Source organism: Thunnus thynnus, chromosome 9 (assembly GCF_963924715.1).
Source record: "Thunnus thynnus chromosome 9, fThuThy2.1, whole genome shotgun sequence".
Classification (NCBI taxonomy): Eukaryota; Metazoa; Chordata; class Actinopteri; order Scombriformes; family Scombridae; genus Thunnus; species Thunnus thynnus.
The window spans coordinates 8,834,478-8,853,153 of record NC_089525.1 but is presented as its reverse complement, the minus strand read 5'-3'; the positions used below and the strand labels follow the sequence as shown (position 1 = coordinate 8,853,153).

At 40.6% G+C, this 18,676-nt stretch overlaps 2 protein-coding genes across 2 annotated transcripts; one reads left to right on the top strand and one right to left on the bottom strand.

Moving 5' to 3' along the window:
- Positions 1 to 500: 500 nt before the first annotated feature.
- Positions 501 to 15,995, top strand: brd8b (bromodomain containing 8b). The gene is made up of 18 exons (XM_067598669.1): positions 501 to 602; positions 1,837 to 1,933; positions 3,168 to 3,237; positions 3,367 to 3,416; positions 3,552 to 3,674; positions 3,756 to 3,836; positions 4,271 to 4,335; positions 4,749 to 4,915; positions 5,107 to 5,298; positions 5,518 to 5,611; positions 6,037 to 6,173; positions 7,041 to 7,479; positions 7,569 to 7,606; positions 7,697 to 7,893; positions 8,309 to 8,401; positions 8,809 to 8,877; positions 9,052 to 9,337; positions 13,289 to 15,995. The coding sequence occupies exons 1-18, from the start codon at positions 584 to 586 to the stop codon at positions 13,346 to 13,348; spliced, it is 2,277 nt and encodes a 758-aa protein (XP_067454770.1). The 5' UTR covers positions 501 to 583; the 3' UTR covers positions 13,349 to 15,995.
- A 332-nt stretch (positions 15,996 to 16,327) lies between these two features.
- si:ch211-39i2.2 (DNA damage-inducible transcript 4-like protein-like) lies at positions 16,328 to 18,027 on the bottom strand. Its single transcript, XM_067598668.1, has 2 exons — positions 17,738 to 18,027; positions 16,328 to 17,140 (listed from the first exon to the last, which is right to left on the bottom strand). The coding sequence occupies exons 1-2, from the start codon at positions 17,913 to 17,915 to the stop codon at positions 16,695 to 16,697; spliced, it is 624 nt and encodes a 207-aa protein (XP_067454769.1). The 5' UTR covers positions 17,916 to 18,027; the 3' UTR covers positions 16,328 to 16,694.
- Between the last annotated feature and the right edge of the window lie 649 nt (positions 18,028 to 18,676).

Below are 18,676 nucleotides of genomic sequence, written 5' to 3'. Positions count from 1 at the left end.
CAAGCCTTCTTCTGTGCAAATGAGCCATCCAAATGAGTCAATATCTTTCAACATTACAGTCTTTTAGTGCCAAAGTCCCTCTTTTTGTTACTATACTTCCACTGCAGCTCAACACTGCCCGAGGAAACACAAAGAGGGAATTTGATGTTAAAAAGACTGTAAATGTGGCAGATATCCACTTGATATGACTAACTCAGACGCTGAAGCCTCGAATAAGCCACACTTAAATGTTTAAATGCATTTTTGCAGAAAATGACCGTGTGGACACACTAGATTTTGGCCTCTATCACTCACAATAAAGCACATTTGAAGGGGATCTTTTAACCTGTATGAACTGGAGGAATGATTACAGCGAGGACAACCTCCTTTAGTGTTCATATGGGCATCTGACTGTTGTTTTATTTATATTTTGGAGCTATCATTCAACTCTCTTTACTGCGGCTCTGTCAAACATCGGTGTACGAGCTTCATTCATTTTTAAATCTTTTTTCTTTCCTTTTGCGTTCAGTTCAGTTCATCTTAACGTGTGTGCAACTAAAACCACTCCGGCGGAAGTTGGGCTCGCGGCCGTGTCACAAAGGAAATGGCGAGCGGGATAGGCAGTGAGTAATGTTTTCCAACCCTTTATCGGGTTTCTTGTGATTTTCGATTATGAACAAACAGCAAACACACTCTAAACATTGTAATTCATGTATTTAAGTTGGGCAGAGTAACGTAGTTTGTTGATAAAACGTTACGCCGAGTAGCTGTGTGTGTCTCATGAATGTGTTCCCCCAGCTAACGCTACTAACGTTAATTAAATATTAGCAAACTGTATGTTATTGTGTGCTGAAACGTAGCTTATAACTACTTTCATTAGTTGTTAATGCTTTTCAAACTGTTTGCGAGCCCCAAAACCTAAATGAATAAAAAGTGCATTGCTATAATGAATCTTAAAAGCATCCTATAAACACGATACAAGCTAACAATAGCGAGCTAACTTTGATAAATAATAAAATGTTTTATAGTGAACAGCCGGTGCTGCTGCAGGTCGTTTTAATGTTGTTTTTTTGTTTTAATAAACCACAGACTGTATAGTTTATTTGGGTTGTATGGGCATTGGACCGTCATATTCATGTGTGTAAACAAATCGATCATAACAACAGACAATACGAGCTGAGATTCAGTTGTAGTCAAAAAGTAACTACAGAAACATTTGTTTATTAGATACTGTTATTTGTTTTGTACACTGTGTAACTTATATATATGTCGTGTATATTGTTTTATGATCAGCGGTAGAAGCGCTCAAACGAAAACGCACCGCAGGGGTTTATTTGTGTTCTAGCAAAACAAACACTGAAAATGCACTTAGGGTGTTCTGGGAGTGAGGTTTATAGGTTATCATGTGTTGATTTTAATTTCTCAGTGTTTGTACGCTGAAATGAAAGATTGAATCTAACTAAGAATACCTGGACATGTTATAATTTCTCTGTATATGTAGTTGACTCAGGTTCTGTGCAATAACCCTGTACTATAATACCCATTGCACCTACAAATTATACATACTTATTTTAGTTTAATTAATTTAAATACAAAATGTCCAATACATTTCACTACATACTATATGTATATAAAGTAACGTCTTTTTTTCACCATTTAAAATTGCACTATTTGTATCCTGTTTATATTCCACAAAAACAGTTTCACGGGTATATAATTCCTTGTGTATATTTCTGAAGATTGTTGTTATTCTGTGTAAGTACATTGAGAGCCACTAAACGGAAGTCAAATCCCCTGTATGTGTAAACATACTTGGCCAATAAAGATGTTTCTGATATTTGTGTTTTTTTTTCACAGAACACAAGATACTGAATGTGGGGCCAACGGAGCCCTGGTCGGTCAGGGAGAAACTGTGCCTGGCCTCCTCGGTTATGAGGAGTGGCGACCAGAACTGGTAAACAGAAAACCCTCTCCATAATACACTCAGCTGTTTGTCAGTCGTAAAGGGGGTAGCCACAGAGATTTAAAGAAATATAGAGAGTTCTGTCTAACATATTTAAATATTGTCATGGAGGTACAGTAAGGAGGAGACATAAACTGTAAGAGTTTTGTGTTTAGCTGTACGTAAAAACTGTTCTACAGGCATCCCATCATTCACCAGTATATTTATGTCTTTGTTATTCTTTGAACACAAGGTGTACAACCGCAAGATAGCTCACACTGGGATATAAACGGTTTTCTTCAAGATTTCAGTGTTTGCCACCGTTGTTTCCGAAACCTGTTATAGACTAAACAGAACGATTGTATTGTCCAGAAATGATAAAACTCACCTGAACTGATGAATACAGATGTGTCATCAGCTCTAATGTCATTAAGCTGCTGATAACCAGTATCGTGTGCTGATATTTGAACCACTAAAGCACCAGTAAACAAAAAAAAAAAAGGTACGGAGAATGAATTTTAAAAATTTCAATTTTTAAAATTAGAGTATTGAAAGATATACTGTCTAAAAAAAATTAATAAAATTACCAAGTTTTACTCTTCAACAGTAATCTACTTAATAAAAAAAGAGCATCGATCCATTACTTCACACTGTATGCAAGAAGCAAATTGAAATGAGTTTTTTTGTCTTTAAAAATGAAAAGCAATAAAACATGCATCATGTGGTCATGTTCATTCTTCAGCCCATATTCTGTTCAGTGCAGCAGTTAGTAACCTACATTTTGACCAGCAGAGGTCAGACTTGGGCAAGCTGTCATGTCTAAAAAATGACTGATAGGAGTTTATTCAGCTCAGTCCCATGACATTGATAATCAATATGCAGTTTCTAAGAGAAGCTCAAGTACTTGTATGAGCTGAACCATATTGAAAATGAATTGAAATACAAATTTACAGACACAAATGTGTCATTGTGGTGCCCCTTTAACAACAGATGTGACAGAGCTGCCCAGAATTTTGTGTTTTTGATTTACTCCCCCAGAGCTTATACAGTCGGGTTTTTTTTTTTTTTAAATTAAATTTTTTTTACAATACCTGCATTGCTTAGTCTGTCTTCATGTATATTTCTAAATACATATGTATCTCTAGTTTGAATGAGTTAGTTCAATACCTGCATGCATTTATTCTCAGATCTTCTCAACAAGTGATTTTTTTCTGATTCTATTCTGAGGAATTTCTTTGTCTTCCAGGGTGTCAGTAAGTCGAGCCATCAAGCCTTTTTCGGAGCCGGGTCGTCCACCCGACTGGTTCTCACAGAAGGTGACAGACATATCATGCAACACAACATGTTCAAAATTTGTCTCACAATAGTTCTTTTGAGTATATAACAGTAATTATACTGTGACAAACGTTTGCCTGAGGATAACACATTTTCTCTCTGTTTCTCAGCACTGTGCCTCTCAATACTCTGAGCTGCTGGAAGCCACAGAAGCACCAAAGTCAGTACCCCAATACACAGACACACATATGTGCACAATCATAAGAATGTGTTGCTGCTTTTGAGGGTTTTTTTTTACCATGGTTAAAACATTTTGAGAGTTGACTTAAAGTGTTTGTGCTCTCCTGTGTTCCAGGCGTAAGCGTGGTGAGAAGGGTGAGGTAGTCGAGACTATCGAAGATGTCATTGTACGCAGGCTGACCACTGAGAGGATAGAGGAGCTGAAAAAACTACTGCGAGACACACAAGAGCAGTACAGGTACCTATGCGCTTGAAAGAAACACTTGTAAGGCCTGTGAGATATGACCTTTAAACCCCCGTGTGCTCTCTATTCTGACAGGAAGTTGAAGAAAGAGGTGGATCTGATACAGACGGGTCACATGGACTCCCAGCTGAAGGAGCTGTGGGCAGAGATCACTGTGTAAGACTCTTATCTGTTAGTTCTTCTGTTTGATGCAAATCCTTTAGATTCTTTTGTTGCTATATAGTTAATATATGACTTACAACATATTTTCAAGTGGTGGTTTTCAGATTCAAAACACACAATCTGTCTAGAAAGTGAAATACTTCAACATCTATTGGATGGATTCACATGCAGTTTGGTACAGATATTCATGGCTCCCAGAGGATGAATCTTAATAACTTTAAATGGTAATTTAAAATAACACCAACTGGTCAAAGTGTCCATTTGTCCAACATTTTGGCTCCTCATCACTTCAACAGTAGTTATTAAAGCACAGCAGAGTGTTTTCCTAGTTGGTTCTTGCAGCCTTTCAGCCACAGTCTCATGTCTCTCCTTTACATCAGCTACCATCTCCTCAAAAATCATTAAAGTGTTTGTTTCCCCAAATCCAGAAAGAAGAAACAGGATGAAGAGGAAGCAGAGCAGAAGAGGAAAGCCACAGAAACTGCATATCAGGGTAGGCTTGGTTGGTTTCTGCTGAGATTTCTTCAGGAAATCTGAACATCATTGTACCATGTGGGGATTTATTGGAAACATCACACTCTTATCTCTGTAATAGATGTAGCTGCTGTGTATGTTGTTGCTGTTGTCACTCTCCATACACGGCCTGGTGTGCTGTGATAGAGATTTTGACAGTGCATCAAAATATTCCTTTGATAACAAACACATTAGAATATTTTAGTTGTTTTTTTAAATACCCTCTAGGACAAGGGGTTGTTTCTCTGATGTTGGGATGACCACTGTATCACATGATGCTTATGGGTTTTGTGTTGCCTCCTTCTTTTCTGATTTCTTTGAAATAATCTTCCCTGTAATAAACAGATCAATTCATTCTCTCACACCCTCTCTGTCTCTCTCTCCTTGTCACAGCTCGTCAGGCAGTCAAAAACACACCTAAGCGTCTGCCCAGTGTAACTGTACGTTCTCCTCTGGGTGCCAGTCCCCCCACAATGGATTCTCAGACCGACTCCTCGGTCTCCACACCGCCCATGGATACAGGAGGTGTCGCCTCTGATGACAACAGCATCCACCCTGTTGTAAGAACATCCTCATATACACTATGGTGGATTTTTGGGGCCCTCATATGTTCTTTAATTCAACATCATGATCTTTGGTCAAATGAAAGTCCGTAGTGTAGCTGTTTATGTTTGAGTTCGAGATCAGCAGGAAATATTTCAGCTCTTGCAGCGCAGTATGCCAAACACTGATTACTTGCTGCCTTTGCCAGGCCCAGGGGGTCGGAGTGTTTCTACCAGCGACAGAGGCTCCAGGCCCAGGGCCCAAAGATGGAGGCCTGGCCGCACTAGTAGATGACTCACCACAGAAGAGGCTCCTGACCCAGAAGGCCACACCACCACCCTCTCCTCTCCTGTCAGAACTGCTGAAAAAAGGCAACCTCATCTCAGCCAGCCCCCGCCTGGTGAGAGCCAGCTCAGCTTGCGTTTAAACATCAAATATTACAAGAAAGAATAGTTCAAGATGATGTTAAATCACATGAAGCAATATGCAAAATTCAGTTGTAGCTACCTCACACTGACACTGTTGGTCATCAGTCATGATGGGGCAGATTTTTTTGCAGACTTTGTTGGATTACTACCACTAACAGTGCTGGATGAAAACATGTATCTGTTGATGTCAGGTTGCGGATGGAGACTCTACTGGAAGCCTTACCAACGGAGTACAGACAGCCACTGCTGCCACTCCTCTACCACCTGGTCATGAGGTCATCACAGGTAAATACTGTGTACTTGTCATAACAGTTTGGCTTGATACTACATGTAAATGAATAGTGCCTTACCTGACTGGAAGGATGACTCTTGGGGTAAATCACGCTCTGCCTTTTGTTGCTCCCTTTATTTCATGTTACTTTTTTACTGTCTATCTTTGAATAAAGAAAAAGAGCCCCCTAAAATAATTAAGCAACAAAAGCAAACAAACAAATTGTAGAGTGGTGTTATGGCTGGACGTTTAATTTTATGTCACTGAATGTTTCCATCTATGTAACGGGGTGTTAGGTCTTGTTTTAGGGTTGCTGTTTTGTTGCACACAGAAGATGATGATTCTTGGATCAGACCCAATAATTACTCATAATTTTAGATTGCAGTGAGGTTTTATTTGTGCTTGTGTTCTTATTTATTCTTCCGTGTGTGTCCTGCAGAGGGGGAAGCTGAAGTGAAGGCAGAGCTCGGTGAGGAGACGGGATTAGTAGAAGAGGACCTTGTTGCTGTATCTTACATGGGAGACGAACTGGACCTGGAGACAGTGGGAGACATCATTGCCATCATAGAGGAGAAGGTACATACTGTGTCTGTGTGTGAAAAGGTCCATGTCATTTTGCATCAGTCCAGACCAGGTAGACAGTGTAGAGAGTATTTATATTTATAGAGGACTACTTTGCTCTTGTGATGCTAGTTTGTGAGGACAGTGTAACAAGATTCATATGAACAGATTATAGACAGTAACTGATGGAAAATGTTTTATGTATGAGGAAGAATAATGTCTTAATCCTCCACATACATCAAAAAATTAGACAAACTCCTTTAATCTCCAAACTTTGAAAATTGTATTCTTAAACTGGATACCAAAGAGACAAAATGCTGCTGTTTATTACAGCAACACTCATTTGTTTCATGTTGAATCACTTGTTTGGTGACTTTTGGAATGTGTGTGTGTTTTTTTTTTCTTGCTTGCAAAGATTAGTATGAATTTCACTCAATCAATTTTTAAGGTAACCAATCACATGCATGATAAACACAAAACATTGAAATGTTTGACCTCTTGTGACCAATTCTCAGTGCAGAAAAATAACAGAAGGTTGTGTCTTTAATCATCTTGAACAAACAGAACCAGGATTAAACTTTCATAAAGCCAACCCATAGCTAATGCGATCAAGTCAAGCCTGGTTTAAAAACATAACTTAAAAGCTTGTTTATGACTTTGAAACACAGTTCTGAGACAGTTCTTCACAAAAACGGATATTGACATGTAAAGACAAATGAACAAAACCACTGCAGTTACAAAGCAAATGAGAACTCTTGGCAGCATGTTGTAGACTAAACTAGTTGGGTGTGTGTGTGTGAAGTTTTCAGCAACCTCTTACATCTTTTTTCTCCCTGCTTTTTCTCTCTGCTTGTCTTTCTCCCTCACTGTCCTCCTTCACAGGTGGATGACTCTGTGGAGGCTTTGGATGCGGCGGCAGTGGAAGCAGCCCTCTCTCTGTGCGAAGAGGCCGTCTCAGAAGGACACACCCTCCCAGGCCCCTGGGAGACACAGGAGCTGAAGGCTTCAGACCCCACACCCACAGTCCAAGACTCTGACCCCACACAGGAGCCTCAGGATGTGGCTGCAATGGCCGCCCCGACTGCTGCTGGTCTGGAGACCCAGAATCAACCAGATACAAAGAGAGAAGAACAGCTCAAGGGAAACTGTGAGGGACCTGAGGTGACGGGAAGTGATGTCACTTCTTCTGTCGCCTCTGACGACGGTGCGACAGGAAGCGAAGTCACAGAAGAGGGGGCAGCGGGGAAGGAAGCCACCGAAGCAACGGTGAAGAGTGAAGGAGAGGAGTGGAGTCAGCCTGAGCCCAACCCGCCTTGTCTAGGTGGGTGGCGGAAACACACACATACACACACACAAATCATGCTCATATGTTTGTCGTCTAATCCTCTTCTCATTTTTTTTGTCCCACAGACTCTGAGGACAGCTCTGTGTCTGGGAAAGAGTCCAAGGTTACACACTTATGTGTACTTACACGCATACACAGCACGGTTTGTGAAATGCAGGGATTTAACTCTATTTGCGTGTCTTCTTGAATCCAGGAGGTGAAGGAGGAGGAGGCGGGGAGCGAGGGCGACCCTGAAGAAGGGATGGAACTGAAGGAGTGTGGCGAGGGGGAGGGTCCCTATTTGTCAGAGGTGGAACGGGCAGCCAGTGAGAGTGAAGACGGCTACGGACCTGCCTCCCAACGCTACACAGCAGATTCACTGGCCAGCAGCCCTGCGTCTTCCTCCCAGCTGTAAGTGTCCAGGTGTTTTGGTGGTTGCAGGAATGACTTATAACTGTGTCTCAAGAGCTGTATTTTCTAAGCATTTGTGTTCTATATATAGAAAACTGTGTAAATGCAGGGGCATGTACTGAAATAAACCTTGCCCTTCTTTTAGGAGAACTGCAGCTTTAAATCTAGATAAAGCTTAGCTGGCATTTGTCATGAATATTCATGTCATGACCTCTGAATCAGATTAGGATTCCATTTCTCTGAGCTAAGCAGTCTTTGGCTGCTGACATAAAAACTCTTAACAGTATATGCTTTTGTCTCTCTGCCACTGTTGTTTCTCTTCTGTTTTCTATTTTCATTCACTGTGGACTTGACATTTCTCTCTTCACTCCCCACCCTGCCCTCACTTCCTCTGTCTTCTCTCTGTCTGCATCAGGTCTACATGCGGTGAGGATCAGGAGGCCGTGCAGGCCCAGAAGATCTGGAAGAAAGCCATTATGCTGGTGTGGAGAGCCGCAGCCAACCACAGGTGGAGCTCCTAGGCGTGTCTCGACCTCAACAACAAATCAGAGTCCTCATTTTAATGTTATCACACAACCAGGCTGATTGTTAATGAGCTGTCGTGCCATCAAATAGCATGTAGAGGTTTAACTAAGGATAAATCTGGACCAAACTCCATATTCTGAAAATTATTTATTCAACATTTTTGTTTTTTATTTGTGCCTTCTCTATTGACTAACTGAAAACGCTGGGATTAAGAGCAAGATTGCATTACAATCTTCGACATAGTTGCACTAAAACTGATTTTTTTACCTCTCTGTAGAAATAAAATACATGCAAACTTAGTTACATAACATGTAACATGGTGTGGTTTAGAATAAAAGCTGTTAGAGGATAACTGATGTTTTACTGTTGCTGGTGTCTTGTGTCTCTCAGGTATGCCAGCGTCTTCTTACAGCCTGTGTCAGACGACATCGCTCCCGGTTACCACAGCATCGTACACAGGTTAGATCACACACGCTGCTCTTAAATTATCCTGGCAAAGCAAACGTTGTTTAGTAAAGATGCTGAATGCTAATAGTACTAAAATTCCATTAAACACACCGTTGATGGTAGACACAAACTTAACACCCACAATCTCCCTCCACCCTGCTACTCCACCTACCCGTCCTGTTCCAGACCCATGGACCTGTCTGCCATCAAGAAGAACATCGAGTCCGGTGTGATCCGTACGACCGCCGAGTTCCAGCGCGACATCATGCTGATGTTTCAGAATGCCGTCATGTACAACTCGTCAGACCACGACGTGTACCACATGGCGCTGGAGATGCAGCGTGACGTCCTGGAGCACGTCCAGCAGTTCCTGGCCACCCAGCTCATCATGCAGACCTCAGAGAGCGCCATCTCCGCCAAGAGCCTCCGCGGCAGGGAGGGAAATCGTAAGCCAGGCGAGCCGGCCGAGAAGGTGGGTTGGGCAACTCGGTGTGGGGGGGGACTAATATTAGCATTCCCTCAAAAGTCTCCCAAAGTGTCAAACACATCTTAGGTTTTCATGAAGTGCTCTATAACGCCTCCAAATCCTCATATTTTCACTGACTTTGGCAGATGAAGCCTCTTCTCTGGAGTGTTTGTGAAAAGACTGACATCTCTCTGACTCTGTTAGTTTTGTCGCTCCTGTTAGGCCGAGACAACATATTCTTTTAGGTACTGTATAACAAGTTTTGTGACCTCAGAAAACTCCTGCACACAGTAGCTCCACCCGACCTGAACCTGAGCAGAGGTCTGATCAGCCCAGACCTCAGAACACGTGTGTGGGCGTGCAGAGCCTTTCATTAATCAGATTATTTGCAGGTGGTGAAAGGTCTCAGTTGTCTATACAACACAGATAAATGTTGTTAACACTCCCCATTTATACAGTTGTGAATCTTTTGCTTATAAAACAGTACAGTAATGTCAAGCACCTGAAAGATTTATTTTTGTTCAGCTCTCAGTTAATCAACTACTGTTGGCTGACATCATATAAAATCTGTTTGAAAATACATAAATATACATTATGTAAAGGGAAACCAAACCACTGATAGAATTCTTATGTTAATTGAAGACAGTAATGGTTTGTGAACAAGAATTTTGTGAAATGGACATGTAAAGTCATTCAGTAGTGAAGTTTGTGGCCATAACTGTGTAATTTAATCACAAATTTGTCAACCTCACACTGAGCCTTTCTGTTGAAAATGCATTTTTTCTTAACACATTTTTACTGTCAAGTTTCAGTTTTACTGAAACAACCTCAAACAGTCATCTCTCAGGATGGCAGCTGTAGCTAGCTTGGATACACAGTTGTTCCAATGAATTCTATTAATGACCATCTGTTTGGTCAGTATGACACATATATTCACCAAAATATAGCTGAATAAATACATTTCCTTGGTACATCACTTCTGTTGTATTTATTCTATTTTATGACTTTAAAGGAGTTCTTTCCAACTTTTTGGCTTTAAATGCTTAGTCTTCTCATTTTGGCTTCTGCTGAAAACTTACTATCACTGAATCGTGTCACACTCAGCATAATTTATGCTGAAATAATAACATGCATTACCAGAGCCAGTGCTACACTGAGCATGCATGAATAATTTTGGTGTCTATGATGAGTTAACTACAGGGTCAATTACTCAAAAGCTTGACGCTGATTATATTTGAAATACACGCATCATCATATTTCCACTTATTGTACAAAAGTCAGAATTTCCCACACTGTTGAATACATGGGACGGTCTCGGTGCCGCTGTCACCAGATCCACGCTCCTCTCCGCTCGCTATTATGTGCTTCAGTGGAATAATCCCTGGCCTTGAGTTCCCAGCTACTTCATGTCCTGCATGCTGGCTGCTCCTCTCCTCACTAACTTCTGTCTGTCTGCATCTGCCTGTCACTGACTCAGCTGTTTGTCCTCCCCTGTCTGACAGACTGACTGTCTGCTTCTGTCTGCAATTAATTTTCTTATCTGCTGTTGTGTGTGTGTGTGTGTGACTGTGTGTGTCTGTGTATTAATGGTGGGTGTATTGAGTGTGTCTCCAACAGGGTTCCTGGTGATCACAGCATTTTTGAAGGATTAGGGAATTTAGAGAAGTCATTTCCAGACAGGGAATACTTAGTAATGTAGTCAATTTTATTGGGAAGTCCAGAAGTATTATTGGATTTTGAACTTTGCATAAAATATTGGACAAATTGTTCCATAAATGTTTTATGATCTTTGCTCAGCTGTTTTTCCAAAGTAAGACCTACACTGCTGACCTATTAATAAACTAGCAAGGAAAAACATTAGTAGATCCTGGATGTGCTATAACTAATTGAAAGTTATGATATTTTCATAGGCGTCATGATAGGAACTGTAGTATAATGTTTATGAGTTGTCTTAAATACATGTTTGTGTGTTTTGGGAGTGAACCTGCCTGTGCTTGTTTGTGTCTGATGCCTTTATGTACTTCTATGTGTCTGTCTGTGTCACTATTTACTGCCTGCATATAGGAGTCTGTGTGTTCGTGGATGTGTAAATCTGTCTTTTCGATGTTTTGTATGTATGTTTGTGTGTGTATGTGTGTGTATGTGCCGTGCAGAGGTCAAATGGACGCTCGTCCCTCCGCGTGCTTCTGTGTTGGACGCAGACTTGTATGAATCTTGCTTTCTCACGCACATGTGTGTGTTTTCTCTCTCTTTCTCACACCAATGTTTGTCCTTCTACAGGACAGTGTCCCAATGGCCTCTCCTGCTTTCCTTCTCTCTCTCTTTGTAAGTATTCAGGTTCTCCCTCAGATTTCACCAGAACCAGGCCACGCTCCGCACACGCTTGTCTCAACGCACACACACACACACACACACACACACACACACACACACACACACACACTGAAAAACACTGGGTACACATGCCTGTACTTTTCACCTCTCTTCTTTTCTTTCTCTCTGTTCAGTTCATTAGTGGCCTGAAGGAGGTGAAGTAGTGTGGATCTGAATAATATATGAGCCATAAAAAATAAAGCAATAATATTCATTAACTAGTAATTAAGTACAACCTTTTTGGTAAGTGTACTGTCACAAACACATTTAATTTCAGAAGCAGTCACTGTTTTCAGTGAACTGAATTAAAGGTTATTATATATATTAAATAATAGTGATTTTTTCTTTTCAGGAGCACGAAAAACAAAATGCTTAAAAGCAAAGAACGTGTTTGTTTGAAATGTAGTTTCACTGCAGCGTATAACCAGTAAAGTAGAGCTGCAACGATTAATCAATCAGTTGATCGACAGAAAATGAATCAACTATTTTGATATTGAATGATTGTTTCAGTTTCACATTTTCTAGTTCCTGCTTGTTGTGTGTGACAGTTTGTTGTTTTTCTTTGTCATATATGGCAGTCAAGTTAATAACTTATCCTATCTGACTGTTAGTCAGACGAAACAAGCTAATAAAACTGAAGACGTCACGGTGGCCTCTAAGAAATTGTGAATGCAATTTTTTCACAATTTTTTAACATTTCATAGACGATAATCACGTGATCGAGAAAATAATTGACAGATTAATCAATATTGAAAATAATCCTTAGTTGCAACTACAACTATTCAAATAAAATATCAAGTTCAAGTCATTTATATGCAGTTAAGTGAAGGTTAATATAATTTAGGAAAGTTATAGCTCAGCTTCCTTGATCTTGAGCAAACACTGCACTATAAGTCTGGTTAATAAGTTTCTGTGTCAGTTTTATAACTAAGATGACAAACAGTAACTCTGACCATTAAAGTGAATCAAACACTGGAATCACTATTAACAGAGTGATTAAGAGATAAGAGTCGTATGGATAAGAGTTAAAGAACCTCTCTCTCACTCTTGCTGTCTCCTACAGTTTCACACACACACACACACACACACACACATTCATTTACACAAATCTCTGCAAACACTGTCTGTATCACCTTCATAAACTTTTAAGTTCTGTTTGCCCACTTGGACACACACACACACACACACACACACACACACACACACACACACACAGGCTCCAGTAACCTTTCATCACTCAAGCTTCCGTCGACCTTCGGTTATTGACCCCATGCCGGTTTCCTGTGTTTTTCTGTTGACGTGCGACCGTCCGTGTCTCTGCATGTTCTAATTTCTTTTCTCCTTCTTTTCTGTTGAATTATTCCTTTTTGATCATCATTTGTTTTGTTTTTTCTGTTCTTCATTTGGGGAGGAAGCCCTCCGAGGTGGACTGTGCTGTGTTTTTGTGCGGAGGTCAATCACATCGGGCCTCCCATCACTCGGCCCAGCTGACTTTTGACCTCTCCACCCTTTATGTTAATTATTCTTCCCGCTCTCCCTCTCTTTCTTTTCCCCGGTTTCTCCTCGTCTGTTTCTCTGCTACAGGATGGAGGCACCAGGGGTCGCCGTAGTGCCATGGAGGCAGACCTCAAAATGAAGAAATAGACTTGAGATTTCAGAGAACGAGACACTAAGAGAGACAAAGAGCCACTCTTGGAGTCAGAGAAGGTGGAGCTGAATACTTACTGGTCACTTTGGTCGTTTTCTGTGGAGGACTGTGCCGTCTCTGTGTGCCTGGTGTGTGAGTGGACACACTAATGCATTCGTGCTTTGGCGTAGACGAGGGTATGTGTGGATGTGCGTGTGTAAATGTGTCTGAGAGAGCTGCATTGAGTTTCCTCTTCGACGGTTCCTACGATTGGTTAACATGCAGCACCATGGGATTTCACTCCTGGCCAAAAAAAGGCCAGCGCACCCCCTTTCCCCAAATATCATTTCACCAGCGAAGGTAGTTCGCTGAGGAGGTGCAGAAAAGAAGAGAAAGAGAATATTTTCACCAGCAAATGTTTGTTTGGGATCAGATGATAGAGAGCAGGATGAGTTCTTCTTGATAAATTTGATCATGTTGAATCACAGATGCATTAATACTATAACTGCATGTTGGTCTAACATCAGACAGATTAGTTTGATCACTGCTAAAATGTGATTCTGAGATCAACTAAAAACATATCAGAAATCTCAACAACTGGATTCGCTGCCTTTTTTCATAGATGAAAGAATGGACGTCTTTCTTCATTGAGAAATTCTAATGACGTCACCAGACTTGTGGTTTTTGACCACGTAGTTTGGCAATTGATCAGACTGTGTGTTGGCCAACACACAGAGGAACTGCAGTGGTTTTAGCCTGTAACTGCATATACTTAACAGTTCTGCTGACCTTTTTTCCAAAGAACAAGATTCGATTGACAACCTGCATTCATGCAGCCCTGAGCTCTGTTAAATTCAGGATCCTGTGAAATTAAACGTAAAAATCAGCTTCATAACCTGCAGAGACATGAAACCTTCTTGATGTGTGTAATCCATCACAGTAAACAGTTTGGTTTGTTAAGTTTACATTAACAGTGTCACGTACCCCATTTTCAAAAGTCTCTTTTTGACATTGCATTCAAGGACACCTCATCATCTGGAAAAAGAAAAACTAGCTATTGTAGATGTGGTGAGATGCGAATTGGGCTCTTTTTTTTGTCTTTTTGATAGTACATAATTATTCAATACATTGTCAATCATGTCAATTGACAAAAAATTAGTCAACATTTTTTATTTTATTTTTGGGGGACACTTTTTGCTTTTTATTATAGGGACAGTGGAGAGATGACAGGGATTGAAGGGAGAGATTGATGATGGGTGACACGAAACAAAGGTCCATAGTCGGATTCAAATCATGGACGTCGTGGTTATATGGCATCCGTCTTAACCAATAGGCTACCAAGGCGCGCCATCAACAGTTATTTTGATAACCAATTAATTGTTTGTCATTTCCTGGTTCCTGCTTCTCAGATGTGAGCATTTGCTGCTTTTCTCCATTTTAAATGATTGTAAATTGAGTATCTTTGGTTTTAAACTATCGTTGGGACAAAACAAGCATTTGGCTGAAGGGAATTCTTTTTCACTGTTTTCTGACATTTTATAGACTGATTAGTACATCAATCAACAGATTCGTCATTTCACGTCAGCGTTTTGTTGCTGTTCAGCAGCAGATTTGAACATTTCACGTCTGTGTCCATGAAAGCACCAACAGAGTTTCCAAACAGCAGAACAGTCTTTGCTCGGAGCTGCACAACCATGTGATGATAATGTAACTTCAGGAAATCAATCTAAAAACAAAACATAATGTGCTTTTTTTTTTAAACAGCTGGCCTGGCAGTAATGAGTGAAAACATAAAATGTGGAGTTTGTTGTTGCTGAAATAGTATTGATGCATCCCTATGTGTCACTTAAGACAGTGGTTCCCAACCTTTTTGGCCCGTGACCCCTTAAACTAAAGCAAAGTCTACCAGGGACCCGTCGTCACATGTTACATTGTCTACCAGTTAAGTTACTGATTATTGTCTTGATTCATCGTTATGTCCATAAAACGTCAGAAAATAGTGAAAAATATCCTTTAAAGTTCCCCACAGTCCAAGGTTACGTCATCAAATGTTTTGTGACTAAGAATCCAAAACCCAAAGTAATTCAGTTAATCATCACGTTTGACAAAGAAAAGCAATAAATCATCACATTTGAAGCTGAAACCAGTTTATTTTTGTCATTTTTTGCTTATAAAATGATTATTTAATTATCAAAATAGTTGCTGATTAATCTTCTGTCAGTTGACTTAATTGATTAATCTTGCAGCTCTAGAAAAGACTTTTGTTTTATTTGAATAACTTTTAGAGGTTTGAGGAGGTAAAATACAGAAATCTGCAAGAAATAAAGGAAACATTAGAAGAAAGCTGGATGAAAAACACAATTTTGTGTCCAAAAGGTTTTTTTTTCTGTATCCTATCATCTCACCCTTTGAGTGAGCCAGCGACCCCTTGTGGAGGTCCCGACCCCAAGGTTGGGAACCACTACTTAGGACGTAGCCAGACTGCTACAGTATGTAAACAGCGTAAGAAACATGTTTGTGTAATGTGTTAGTTGGGAGTACAAAACAAGTTTTGTACCTGTGTGATGGACCATGTAGAGTTTTGTGTTTGTTTAGCTGATACATGTATCATGTGTTCTGTTGTACATTTGTTAAATAAAAAGATTATTTGATCTAAACTCAAAACTAGTCAAAATAGTTTTTACTGTGGCATAATCAGTCTGTGGTCACTTGTCTTGTAATTGTAAGAGATTTCACAAGAGACTTTTCTTCTTCTGCAACATGTCTTCTAGCAATAACTGGAAATCTTATCAGCTGCATGAACTGATCGAAACCTGCTGTATGATGAGTGATGTCACACCAAACAACCTTGTGTAATCATTTTCCTTACTTGTAAACAAGTTTTGAAGTTCAAAGATCTTTTGGTACGTGAACCGAGGAAGAGGGCCAATGTTTTATTAAAGGTGATAAGTGAATTGTAAAAGTGCTGTAAACACAAGAGTGAAAAAACAAGGATGTAACAGTAGTGTAAAAAATTTATTTAACATTTGTATAACAAAAGTATGGCACAATTAAGGAATGAGACCTGCCCATTCCTGAGAAGAAGTTTTCATCTTTACAGTGTATACTTTGAACATTCAACCCATCTGTGCAAAATCCTGTGGTTACAGGGTGCAGAAAAACAGTGTGACTTCCTGCATTACGTTAGACATTCATACAACATAAAATATCATCCACTTCCCTACAGCTAAAATACATCACAGTAAACTCCAGTGCATGCCAGGCCAACTCTTGTGCATGTAGCCTGACATTTAAAACATGAGGTCAGGAATGATATTAACACAAAAAAGACAAACAGTGAAACGGGGGTTCTTATCTTCACCCCTAGTTGAAATCATGAATAACAGGACTGGCAGAGGAGTAGAGCTTCCTCTTCACCAGCCGGTACTCTGGTCTCAGCTTCAGCACTTTGTTGGTATCGAAGATGTGCTTGAGTGGCGGCCAGCCGTCATCTTTACATGCCTTGAAGACCACAGACAGTTCAAAGGTAGGGGTGACACTTGGGTCTGGAAAGATGCTCCCCAGGGACTTGAGGCCATCTTTGCCCTCTATGTAGACCGTGATGGAGGCGCCCCGCAGCCCGCAGGGTTCATCAGCCGATGAACGCACCACGTCCTGGCCAACCCTGGCGGTCATGTGGCGAGGCAGCAGCAACACCTGGCAGTGGAGGATGGACGCCTTGGCCTCTGTCAGACAGCGCTCTATCTGTCGGGTCACATCTTGTTGAAGGAGCCTCTCTCCGTCCTCCAGACCAGCATCCAGGTTGGCAACTGTCGAAAGACAATAAGGGCACTGTTAGAACAAGCAGCATTAATTCACAGTAAGTACATTTCATAAGTGTTTTTGTGACAGCTGCTAACAGTAAATGCAATTCTAGTGTATTCCTATTTTATCCCCTGACATCATCTTTAAATATTTCACAAAAGCAGGAGTATGGTTCATGCCCTATTTTATTTAAGGATACTGCACTAAAATCTTGTACTCATCAGAATAAAGGCTGAGTATCAGCAGCTGAGAGAAGCAGTGACAACAGCTCAGCACATCAGCTGACCAGAGACCTGTTTCTGATGTAATACATCAGAAACATCACCATCAGGGAGATTAACCAAATAATTTGTTCTTCTTCCGCCAAATAATACATAGTGTTAGTTCTAATTATGATGTTAGCGCATTAATATCTAAATGTAGTTAGGTCAGTGTTTAACGCTTCTGTGTTCTACTCAGCTCATTATAACTGATGTTTTAACCTTACATGTACTGTTTTTATTACTTTTCTGCCGTTTCATCTTTGTCTACCGTGAGAAGAAAGAAGACACATTGTCTTTCATTAACAAAACTATCTACATTCAACTTTTTAAACTACTTACAAAGCGAGTTGTTATCCGTCTCATCGCAGCTCTCGACGCTTCCCCGCCGGGCTGAGCTCCTCTCTCGGCCCGGGGATGTGAGCTGGAGGAAGTACTTTCCTATCATGTCCATGACACTTTCTTCTTCTGACAAGACGGGCACTCCGTGTCCAAAGAGCAGAGCCGTGGTATACACCATCCTGATTCCTGTTTGTGTAGCTCCGGTGTCTCCTCCAAACGTTTGGTCTGTATCTTCTCCATGTATTGAGTTAGGTGAGCTGAGCAACTACGCCGGTGAGCAGAGAGCTTTTATATGGTGGCGAGGTGCACTCGGTTGCATCAGCTGAGCTCTCACGTGTGGGCGGGGCTAACCGGTTCAATCGAGAAACTTCCCGAGCGGTGGCTCACGCAACATGCCCGGGCATTGCACAGAGCTGAGCCCCGTCACGTAGGAGCAACAATTCTGAGGACAATAATTAAACTGCAATATCATACTGATTTAATAGCTTTATTATTTGTAGATTCACTCGTTCTCCTCTTCTACAAACTGCTACTTACAGTAGTTTCATTAATATTCATAGTGGTGGAGTGTAACTAATTACATACATTTACAAGTACTGTACTTAAAGATCCCCCCAGACATGTTTTAACATGAATAGAAAATACTCTACTTTGAATAATGATTTGTGTCGGATATAGTTTTTCTGCAAAAAGTTAAATTATCTTGTTAAATTCCTTTAAATTACATCTTCTTCTTCTTCCTCATTAAAAATTCCAGAGTCTGTAAATATGCAAAAACATTTCATCTCAAAAGTTTAACTGCTGGGCACAAGATGTCTCCTACTTTAATGTAAAGTTCGTTCTCAGTGTTTGTGCACTGGAGGCTTCAAGTTTCCACATCACACTTGTGTAAGTTGAATATTGGACCAGGACTGACTTCCAAACCAGTTGTGATGTCAC

What these genes read in the sequence shown, in the direction of transcription:
- brd8b (XM_067598669.1), top strand. An exon ending in CTGTGGGCAGAGATCACTGT is followed by an intron (nt 3,837 to 4,270) that starts GTAAGACTCTTA and finishes CCCCAAATCCAG; the next exon opens with AAAGAAGAAACAGGATGAAG. An exon ending in TACCACAGCATCGTACACAG is followed by an intron (nt 8,878 to 9,051) that starts GTTAGATCACAC and finishes GTCCTGTTCCAG; the next exon opens with ACCCATGGACCTGTCTGCCA.
- si:ch211-39i2.2 (XM_067598668.1), bottom strand. Translation starts at nt 17,915, where the DNA reads ATGGTGTATACCACGGCTCTGCTCTTTGGACACGGAGTGCCCGTCTTG. An exon ending in GACGGATAACAACTCGCTTT is followed by an intron (nt 17,141 to 17,737) that starts GTAAGTAGTTTA and finishes GTCTTTCGACAG; the next exon opens with TTGCCAACCTGGATGCTGGT.